This window comes from Nilaparvata lugens, chromosome 14 (assembly GCF_014356525.2).
Source record: "Nilaparvata lugens isolate BPH chromosome 14, ASM1435652v1, whole genome shotgun sequence".
Classification (NCBI taxonomy): domain Eukaryota; kingdom Metazoa; phylum Arthropoda; class Insecta; order Hemiptera; family Delphacidae; genus Nilaparvata; species Nilaparvata lugens.
Genome location: NC_052517.1, coordinates 1,604,420 through 1,616,334, shown reverse-complemented (window position 1 = coordinate 1,616,334; position 11,915 = coordinate 1,604,420). Strand labels below are relative to the sequence as shown.

Here is an 11,915-nt window from a genome sequence, read left to right as displayed (position 1 = left end):
CAGCTCAATAATTATTTTCATGATTTATATTTTGTAAATTCATCTATGATTTTGCTGCATTGTAAGCTATTGTATATAAGTGTATAAGCCAGTATATATTGTAATCTACATAAATAAAGTACTGAATCAATCATCCTTTCTCTCTCTCTTTCACTCTCTCTCTTTCATCCTTTCTGTCTCTCTATCTCTTTGATCTCTCTCTCTATCTCTCTCTCATTCAAAGCTCCACCAAAGCTCTGTCCAAAGCTCCGCCAACTTATGTAGATGCATAACAATATAATTATTATCTATAGTTATTATATTACAATTGGCTTTTTCATATCATATACAGTTCAATAATTATTTTCTTAGTCTATATTATGTAAATTCATCTATAATTTTGCTGTATTGTAAGCTATTGTATATAAGTGTATAAGCCAGTATATATTGTAATCTACATAAATAAAGTCAATCAATCAATCAATCAATCAATCAATCAATTAATCTCTCTCTCATTCTCTCTCGTGTGTTGATCAGTCTCTTTATCTCTCTCGGACGTGTGTTGACGGGAAGGATATTATTTTATATCATTTTCAGAGAATTATTTGTTGAAACACCGCCGATTTATGAGGCTACATTACAATACTATGTTATCCCATACTTTATATTATTGTATTTTTAATCTATTCTTCTGTCAATTTCAAAAAAGGGTACCACAATTCTATTTTATGAATAAAATTGAGTAGCTCTGAATTCATACATTCTAAGAATATAATAACCCAATTCAAATTGCAATATGAATCCTCTATATCTTCTTCTTTTGCGATCATTTCTCTATGATTTAATCTAGTTTAATCTAGTCTTAGGCCCAGTTTCACAAAAGCCGATCAAATTTTAACCGTGATCAACTTTACGAGAACCAATCTAGGAGGCTATTTGAAAAAGACGGCTACTCTGATTGGTTCTCGTTTTAAAATCACGGTTAAAGTTTAACCGGCTTTTGTGCAACCAGCACTTAGAGTTTATAATTATCATTATTCTATAACTTTGTTGTAGTTCTGACGCTGTGTTACTAGTAAATATTTGAAAAAAACACTTACTTTTGTTGGAGTATTGAGGAATGCATTTCACTCCTGAAGAGGAGGAGCTTCAGCAGCCTATATTATTCTACTAGCTGTCAGGCTCGCTTCGCTCGCCATATCAGGCGATATAATACTCCCAGGAATAGCTCTGATTGAATTAGCAGTGCCCAATCATTTTTTCCGCGATAAATGCATCTCAATCTTCAACTTGGTGCCAACCTAACAAAGTCAACTCAACTTAATGCCAACCTGACAAAATTATTAATTTAGTTACCAATTAACAACTGTTTCGAAGAGATACTCTCTCTAGATCATAGTTCTATATTAACATATGGTATGGACATTTTTCAATTATAATTAAGAGAATGGAATAAGAAGAATATACATGCTAAAAGACGAACTTAAAACCCTTAAAAACCACCCTTAGAGTTAAAATATTGCTAAAAGATTTCTTAGTGCGCCTCTAAAGGGCCAACTGATTATACCTACCAAATTTGAACGTTTTTGGTCCGGTAGATTTTTAGTTCTGCGAGTGAGTGAGTCAGTCAGTCAGTGAGTGAGTGTCATTTCGCTTTTATATATATATATATATATATATATTATATATATATATATATATATATTATATATATTTAAAAGTTTTGATTCTAATATTGTACTTTCATTTGCAGGTTTTACAATGGGCTGCCGGTGTAAAACGTTCGTAGATGACACCTTAACGAAATTATTTTACAAGTTGGGTTTACAAGTCGGCAGAACTCCAGGCTATTTCATTATTATACCCATCCTACTCACGCTATTGTGCATCACAGGGTAAGTCCTAAGCTGTACTTATTCTATTTTAGTGTTTCGAATGGACACGTTGAAGTGTCGGACCGGGCTGCTTGAAAAATCAGTCATTAGGTGATGTGAGAGGCCCTGAAATTGATCAGTTGCGACCTGAAAACTCTGACACCAGACATCAGCCAGCCAGGTCACACCATATTATTATTAAGACATAATACTTGAACATCATAAATAATTGACTGAGCGAAGTGAGGTCTAAGATTCAGTCGACGGTTTGGCATTTCTCTAATGTCTAAATGTTTCAAGCTGGGTTTACACCAAAGTTATTAACAAAATGTTAATAACTTAATCCTTTTAGATTCTATTAGATTGAAGGGAACTTGACAAACACATATGTTTATCATGTGTATGATAAGATATGTTCAATGTAATAGAATCTATAAGTATTATGTTATTAACATTTTGTTATTAACTTTGGTGTAAACGCAGCTCTAATGTTTGAATGTATGAATGTTTGAATGTTTAAATGTTTGAATGTTTATATGTTGCGTATTTACGGTATAGTATTTAACGCGGTAATAGACTTGCATGAAATTTGACAGGTATGTTCCTTTTTTGATTGCGCGTCGACGTATATACAAGGTTTTTGGAAATTTTGCATTTCAAGGATAATATAAAAGGAAAAAGGAGCCTCCTTTATACGCCAATATTAGAGTAAAAATCAGACTATAGAATTATTAATCATAAATCAGCTGACAAGTGATTACACAGATGTGTGGAGAAGCCAGTCTATTGCTGTATTTCCATAAGGTCTATAGTTTCAATCAGGTACTTGTGGATGAGAATACCGCGTGAGGTCTACTGTTCACAGAACTACTAGTGTTGTAAACTGGGCAATTTTCTTTGAATTTCATTCATTTTCTTATTTGACCGAACGTTGTAAGGTCTATGTTTCAACTCTGATTTTCTTTTGTCTGTCTGTATGTAACGCATTTACGGCGAAACGCGTTGATAAAATTCTATGAGATTTGGCAGGAATATTCCGTTTTTAACTGCGCGTTGATGTATACACAAGGTTTTTTGAGATGTTGCATTTTAAGGATAATAGATGAAAGGAAAAGGAATTTCCTCCATACTCCGATGTCACTATATCATCTCTACTCTGAAGATAGGATTAATCGGACTATAGAATAATTGACCGAGCGAAGTGAGGTCTAAGATTCAAGTCGACGGTTTTGCATTTCTCTTAATGTTTAAATGTTTATATGTTGCGCATTTACGGCAAAACGCGGTAATAGATTTTCATGAAATTTGACAGGTATGTTCCTTTTTCAATTGCGCGTCGACGTATCTACAAGGTTTTTGGAAATTTTGCATTTCAAAGGATAATATAAAAGGGAAAAGGAGCCTCCTTCATACGCCAATGTTAGAGTGAATATCTGACTATAGAATTATTCATCATACATCAGCTGACAAGTGATTACACAGATGTGTGGAGAAGCCAGTCTATTGCTGTATTTCCATAAGGTCTATAGTTTCAATCAGGTACTTGAGGATGAGAATACTGCGTGAGGTCTACTGTTCACAGAACTACTAGTTTATAATCAATCAGCTGACAAGTGGATTATTCATTGCATGAACTACACAGAATATCGGGGCACCGAGCTTCTCTCTCGTTATTATTATTTATTGATAAACAGAACACAATTCTCTAAAATGATCGTGTTTATATTTCACAGCTGGCTATACGTCATCTTATGAATTTCGGGGATGCGATATTTTGATTTTCCACAGAATCACTCGCTCACTTTTTACTATCCACAGACGACGAAAGTCTCAGCTGTTTCAGCCAAGGATGAATTATCTTTTTAATGTCGTTCAGCGAGTTTTCCCAAGGATGAGACCTAGTGCAATCGAAGTTTCATATCATAAACCTACTATGTTCCAAATTTCTTGAAAATCGTTAGAGCCGTTTTCGAGATCCGTTGGACATAAATATATAACCATATAAATAGCCAGATAACCAGATAAAAAAATATAAACAGAATTCACTCGCTTAATATAATAGGATATGCACTATTAGTAGGGAAAGGAATTTCCTCCATTCTCCCATATCAATATACATATTATCATAGAGAAACAATAGCATAAGTAGATATCCCATGGTATAGGGCGATTATGTCGCAACTTTTACTGTTATCTCAAGCCGATTACTGTCGATTTTTACTGTTTTGACCGGGTAAGAGTGTATGAACGGCACGATATGAGAGACTACCAGCGTCATAAAGCTTCACAGGAAAGAACTACGTGGACTATCGGCTTGAGATAACAGTAAAAGTAGCGACATAAACGCCCCATGGTATAGGGTATCGACTTATGCTACTGTTTCTCTATGATATTATCATTTACTCTGAAGATAGGATTAATCAGACTATATAATTATTCATAATCAGCTGATAAGTGGATTATTCATTGCATGCATTACACAGATGTCTTGAGAAGCCGGTGAACAGGTCACACCAGATACTTGTGAATGAGAGAACTGCGTGAGGTCTACTGTTCACAGAACTACTACTACATTTGTTTGAATTTTACTTTCTGTTCATTCCACAATATTGAAATGAATTACTAAAGTTCTAAGTACAGATTCTCTTCAATTTTATTGTTTATTTGTCTGATATTTTCCATCTCTCTCTTGCAGATACCAAAGAATACAGTATGAAATGGACCCTGAATACCTGTTTAGTCCGGAGGAGGGCCCGGGAAAGACAGAGAGGGCAATCGTTGAACATTATTTCAAGATGAATTACAGTAGTAGATTCAATCCAACGCGAATTACTCGGGCTGGTATGTATTTACCATTTATTTATTTATTCATATACAAATTACTAATTATTGTTGTATCAATTATACACAACTCCGACTACTGTCTATTATTAGTGTGTTGTTAAGAGTGTGAGAGTGTTAAGGTGCATACAGATTTACGCGCCACGAACATGAGCAACTCACTTTCAATCAGCTGATGCCAAGCTTTTTATATCTATATCTTATACCATTTCTGTAAAAATACAGATATAGTCAGCTGATTAATGAGTGAAGTTTTAAGAAAAAATCAATTTTGCAGATGGAAAGAAATTAGAAGTTGCATTTGTTCAAATGCTAATTAATGAATAATTATTATTAAACGAAAATCCCAATTAAATGCTGTAAATCACCCCGAAGCAGAAGTCTTCTGGGTGATTTACAGCAAATTTTCTAAGACTTCTGGTTTGGGGTGATTTACAGCATTTAATTGGGATTTTCGTTTAATAATAATTAAATCAATTTTGATGAATATATTATGTTTTGATCTAAAATATCTTGCGATTGTTACAGTTCAAATAAATATCAATTCAATTTATATTATATCGAAATATATTAAATCGAACTCAATTCAAATTATAAATCCCTTTGGGTGTAATTTTGTGCTTCACAATCTGAGACCAGGCGCTCTATCTCATATAGATTTCCAGGCACACCTGACAACAATGATCCTTGTATTTTGGAAAACACCTTATTATTAGCTTCAATCATTATCACCAACTCCATTGTAATCATATTTACACTCCGTACAATGATATAAGTTCATGTTCTATGAAAATCACCCGTTAGATGTACATAGTGCCGGTTGCACAAAAACCGGTTAAATTTTAATCGTGATTAATTCCACTAGAACCCGTTTCATCAAGAAGGCCTTCTCTGATTTGCTCTCGTAAAATTAATCACGGTTAAAATTTAAATCGGCTTTTGTGCAACCGGCCTCAATTTAGTGGAGAGGCGTGCATAAAGACACTTCAAGGATCAATATTTCAAATACTCATAGGTTTTGATACGATCATCGGATGTCATCATAAGTCAAAATCGGTGGAAAAATAGAAAATTCATCCTTGAGTGTGTTCAACTAGCATTTCAATAAAAAAATCTATATATTATTCTTTATTGATTGATACAATAAGCACATCATCAAAATGATGATGGGAGAGAAAAAATAAGGTAACCTTGTGCTATTCCTCTCCCAAATTTAGATAAGGTTACACATAGTCCCAAATAGGTTGAGTCTTGTAGTTGTTCACTTCACAGAATTTTCAGTCGTTAATTATTTTCACAAAGTAGATTTTTCAATTTAGATGCTTTGAAACCAAACATAGAAGAAATATTTCACATTATATAACATTATTTTGGCTGGTTTTCCAGGGCGTTTCGGGCGTGTGATCGTGATACCACGTGACGGCGGCGACAACCTGTTGTCCGTGGAGGCGTGGAGGGAGTTGAGAGATCTGGACGCCATTTGTGAGAAATGCAAGCATAGTGTTTGGGGAGGACAGAATCAGCTACAGATATGACGACATATGCGCCAAATGGGTCGACCACTGTTTCGAGAACGACATACTCAATTTGGATCTTATCATGGATGAGGTGAGAGTTCAATTAATATTCGCTGTGAAATTATATGGAAATAGTAGTAGTATAGACAAACTATAATATGAGATGTTTTGCTACAATACAGAGTGAGTTATTGACTAAAACATAAAAATCTCACCTCCACTCGCAGATCAGAGAAATCACTCATCTTCAAATGCTTATAACTCAAGAATAGGAGAGAATTTTGCCAATGTGATGACATATAGTGAGGTCCACGTTATAATGGCAGTGAAGAAAGATAGGAGAAAAACATTTCTACCTTTTCAAAATTGTAATACTCCACAAAGAAAATTTATACTATAGACTCCTTGCTCCTCCCTCACCCTACAATTTAAGATCTCCATCAATATATGTAGTACCCAGATTCAATAATATTTATGGTAGAAGATCCCTACATCATGTAATTCCCTACTTATTTAACAGACTACCTCCAAATATTCGTGATTACTCTAAGAAGGATGTAATGTTGTATCTCAATAATAACAGCACAATCAATTTATAAAACTAATAATATTACAAACGTACTCATAATTTAAGAAACGTCAAGTTAAAAAAACGACAGCATATGCTTACATTATTAGTATTTTTCAATTTTTGCTGGCAGAAGTTTTCTTTCATTTTTTACTTAAAATCTTTGAAGTGTAATATTTATTTTGTCTAAGTTTATTTATCTTTTGTAACTCATTTTTTTCCTGTAACTGGGCACCCGCCGAAAAACCTTTTGAGTTTGGCAGGACCCTCAACTGTTGTATTGTGAATAAAAATTTTGATTTGATTTGAAACGTTGCCATGCCAAGTCTCTCCATTTTGCCACTGACTGTACACAGCTGTTACTCAATTCATCCCATTAAATTTGATCTAATAATAATTATCATTCACTTGATAAATTAATCAAGAATAGTTATTTGTGCAACTAGTGCGCAAAGTGACAGTTTGCTGCATCGAAAGAAACGTTTACGCCCGAGCCGTAGGCGAGGGCGGAATGGTTTCTTGAGTGCAGCAAACGAACTTTGCGCACGTATTTCACATTAAATTTTCCTACAGTTACCATTGAATATGAAAAGTGGGTAATTATGGGTAAAATTGCCTGAATAATGTAGTAGTGTTTGAATGACGGGGGGCAGCTGTGTGGTGTGTGCTGTGGTGGCACTGTGCTGTCGTTGTCCTCCATTATAATATATACTTAATAATTAGCGCGTTGTGCTTCATTGCACCTCTGCTCACTATAGCAGCCACAGCAGTCACTGTTACCAACTTAATTTTTATTTTGCTGCACTGGTGCTCCATATAACCTACTAACTATTTTGTGTTGTCATGCTGCAAATCTGGAGTACGCAAAGTACTCACTTTGCGCACTAGTGCGGAAAAGTGATTCTTTGCAGCCTGCAATCAGTGCACAAATGGTCACTTTTCAGGGTATCTGTAGGAAAAATATATTTTTTCATAATTTGCTTCCATAACTGAGATCAGATTATTATTACAAACCTGAAATGGCAGCTAATTTGAAAAGCTGTGACACACCAATCTGAATTTCAAAACACAGAAATTGAGTTATTTTGTAGGTATTCTATTCCGATTTTATTTTTCGACCATTTTTGCTAAACTCCATGATGGATTTCATGAAAAATGCAAATCTCCCAGATTTGGTTGATATTGGGGGGCTATGGATAGAGGTTGACCTAACAAGTGTTGTGCTATAATATGCGACATTTCGCTACAATACAGGGTGGGTTATCCACTGAAACATCAAATCTTACCTCCACTTATAGATCAGGAAAATCACTCATCTTCAAATGCTTGTAATTTTCATTATATTTCATACTCTAAGGGCCGTTTGTACAGTCAAAGCTTAAACTGAATTCAGTCAGCTGGTGACTTAAACTCAAAATGAACGACATTATAACAAACGAGACCTGATATGCATTTAATCTAGATTAAAATGACGTTTAAACAAAATGTAACGGCTTCTAAATTAATCACGATTGAAATTTAACCGGCTTTTGTGCAACTGGGCCTCACTGTGCAAACGGCGCTAAAGGTGGACACCAACTACTGGAATGTGTTGGATATGTGTGTACACACATGCTCGTCAAGCATGTTGTGAGAGACTTTGAACAAAGTACAGCTGTTTGACAGCAGTTTTAAAAATGAAATAAACATGTCAGTTGACAAATGCTAGAGTGAGGTCCTCGTTAATGGTGACCGCTGTTTAATTTTTGTGATTTTGTGCTCAAAATAACATACTAAATCGATCCCAACCAAACATTTGATGACAGGTATGTTGGCACTGGACGTGCACTTACACCAAAAACGTTGCCGATCCTCTGTCTTGTCAATGCCTTCAATAGACGGTGGCTGAAACAGGTTTATTAACAAAATCCTTTGATCTGGCAAAGCGAGAAAGAGATAGCGCTATCCGCTTTGTTGAATGATAGACAAGGATAGCAATACCATTGTTAAACAAACACTGCCATTATAACGTGGACCTCACTATAGTGGTAAATATTGTAGGCTACTTCATCACTACTTATACTATGATATTATTATATGATTGTATTATAGAACTACTAGCCGTCAGGCTCGCTTCGCTCGCCATATCCGTCTAGCCAGGGGGCTCCGCCCCCTGGACCCCCGACTGGATCGTCCAAGAATGAGATCAACAGGCTCGCTTCGCTCGCCTGCATTTTTATCATGTTGGGACAATCCAGTCGGGGGTCCAGACTAAACGTCTGGCTAAACGGATATGGCGAGCGAAGCGAGCCTGACGGCTAGTAATATAATATTCCCAGGATTGAAGTAGCAGTGCCCAATCAATTTTTCCGCGTTAAATGCATTTAAATCTTCAACTTGGTGCCAACCTAACAAAGTCAACTCAACTTAATGCCAACCTGACAAAATTATTAATTTAGTTGCCAGTTAACAACTGTTTCGAAGAGGTACTCTATCTAGATTATAGTTCTATAGTAACATATGATATGGAAATTTCAATTATAATTAAGAGATTGGGAGAAGAAGAATATACATGCTAAAAGACGAACTTACAACCCTTAGAGTTAAAATATTGCCAAAAGATTTCTTAGTGCGCCTCTAAAGGGCCAACTGAACATACCTACCAAATTTGAACGTTTTTGGTCCGGTAGATTTTTAGTTATGCGAGTGAGTGAGTGAGTGAGTCAGTCAGTGAGTGAGTGCCATTTCGCTTTTATATATATAGATACTAATAATATTGAAGACACACTTGTCTTGTAAAAAAGGTCAAGATAGAAAATGTCTCGAGTTAATCAAGATATTTGTTATTTGTAGGTAGTGAATCGAACCCTGAACCTGACCTTCCCGATAATGTTCAACCCGATCACTTGGGACGCGCACACGTTTCCGGTCTACTTTGGGGGGACAGTGGTCAGTGATGATGGTCTCATAGTCAGTGTACCCTCTCTTCGTTTGTTGTTTTTGTTCTTCTTCTACTTTCTCTTCTTTTTCCAATCTCAGGATCAAAGGTAACTAATTATACTAGCATCTTTAACTATTAATACTTCTTCTTTTTCTTCCTTTTCTTCTTCTTCTTTTCCGCTTCATAATTTTCTCCTTCTTCTTTTTCTTCTCCATGTTGTTGACCTCATGCTCCTCCTCCTCCTTCTCTTCTTCTTTCTCTTCTTCCCATACTACTCCTCTCATTTAGTTTTTACATTCTATTATTTTTGTGATGTTATGTTTTGTTGTAATGTGCAATGGGTCTTACTAGACCTAGCACTCAATAAAAAATCAATCAATCAATCAATCAATCAATCTCATCTCCTTTAGGTGATGTTCTTCTTCTTCTTCTTCTCATCCTCGTCCTCCAATATCTTCTCATCTTCCTCCGTCTGTCTTATTCACCCTCTTCTCTACCTCCTCCTCATACTCCTCCACCATCCTCTTCCTTCGCTTTTCCTCCTCCTTCACTTACCTTTTCTCTTCATATTCACTCTCCTTCCATCCTCCTCATCAGTCTCCTTCATCACAATCTTCTTCTTTATTCTACGTCTCATTCTTTTTCTTTTTTTGTGTAGTTGAGAAGTTGATATTGTGGTAATTATTCATATTGAATGAAAAAGACTGAGAAATTGTCAAAAAATCACTGATTTATTGATAATTAGAAAGACCGGTTTCGGTTATTACTCCATTGTAAATCTCTGATAAACTCAATAAATCAATGGTTTTTTGACAATTTCTTAGTCTTTTTCATTCAATCATTCTTTTTCCTTCTTCTTCTGTTTAATCATCTCCATCATCTTTTTGGTAGAGAGTTAGTGGGGAGGATATTTTTAATATTCTTCCCAAAGAATGGACATTGATATGTCCAAAGCTCCGCCAATTTATGTAGATGCATAACAATATGATTATTATCTATAGTTATTATATTACAAATTGCTTTTTCATATCATATACAGTTCAATAGTTATTTTCTTAGTCTATATTATGTAAATTCATCTATAACTTTGCTGTATTGTAAGCTATTGTATAAGCTAGTATATATTGTAATCTACATAAATAAAGTACTCAATCAATCAATCAATCAATCAATCATCTTCTCCTTCTTTTTCTTCTTCATCTTGTCCTCATCCTCCTCCTCCAAATCCTCTCTTACTATGAATCCTCCTCTTCTCTTTCCTCCTCCTCATCACCATCATCTCCCTCTACTTTCCACCACCACATCCCTCTCCCTTTTCTCCTCCTCCTACTCACTCATCATCTTCTTCTTCTTCTTCTCCTACTCTTCTCGTTATTGTTCTTCTTCATCTTCTTCTTCTACTTCCTCTTCTTCACCTCTTCAGAGAAGAGTATGGAAAATAAGAAGATGTAGAGAAGGAGAAGTGAGAATAAGGAAGGCGACACGTCATGGCACCGCCTACTCGAACGTGATTGGTCGAGACGTTTTGAAATTGATGATTCTGAAAACTGCCACCAGATTGCAGTAACTACTGGGTCATGTTTTTTTCTCTATTCAACTTCCTCATCTTTTCCTTGTCATCCTGTGTTGTCTTTCTTCATTTCATCTTTCTTCTTCTCATTTTTCTTAGAAATCGAACAGCAATTGAGATTAACTCACTGTAGATGGGCTTATAACGTACTGACACTCATTATAGTTTATCTTTTTCACATGTTTTTATTGATTATTTTGTACCAAGTATTCTCTATTTGTTACGCTAGGAAGAAGCGTTCCTTGACGCGGTGCAATAAATTAATGTGGGTTTCATGATTTCTTTAATGATTTGATCAATTAATTTACTATTTCCTCTTCTTTTTATTAATATGACCACCTAATGTCTCTAAAAATATCCAAGGTTCCCTTGGAAAGAGACTGAATTTTTGCAATTGGATGTTGAATAATTGATCAAATAATATTGATAATTGATAATATTAATAATTGATAAAATTTTGCAAAATTACTCAAAAATTTCCAATTTATAGAGATTTGAGAGAAATATTTTTGTTTTTTATCAGTTTTTAAATATCAAAATTCAAAATTTTTAGTTTAGTCATTAGTTTTGGAGTGGAAATTGGACTTTTTGAAGTGAAAGTGTAATCTTAACCTTATTCTTTTTTGAAACATTTATTTGTAAAAAT

General features: G+C 34.9%; 1 protein-coding gene across 1 annotated transcript; it reads left to right on the top strand.

Moving 5' to 3' along the window:
- The first annotated feature begins 1,737 nt into the window (after nt 1-1,737).
- On the top strand, nt 1,738-9,745 carry LOC120354140 (patched domain-containing protein 1-like). The gene is made up of 4 exons (XM_039440464.1): nt 1,738-1,874; nt 4,549-4,694; nt 6,081-6,302; nt 9,612-9,745. Exons 1-3 carry the CDS (start codon nt 1,741-1,743, stop codon nt 6,227-6,229), a joined length of 429 nt encoding a protein of 142 aa, XP_039296398.1. The 5' UTR covers nt 1,738-1,740; the 3' UTR covers nt 6,230-6,302; nt 9,612-9,745.
- The last annotated feature ends 2,170 nt before the right edge of the window (nt 9,746-11,915 follow it).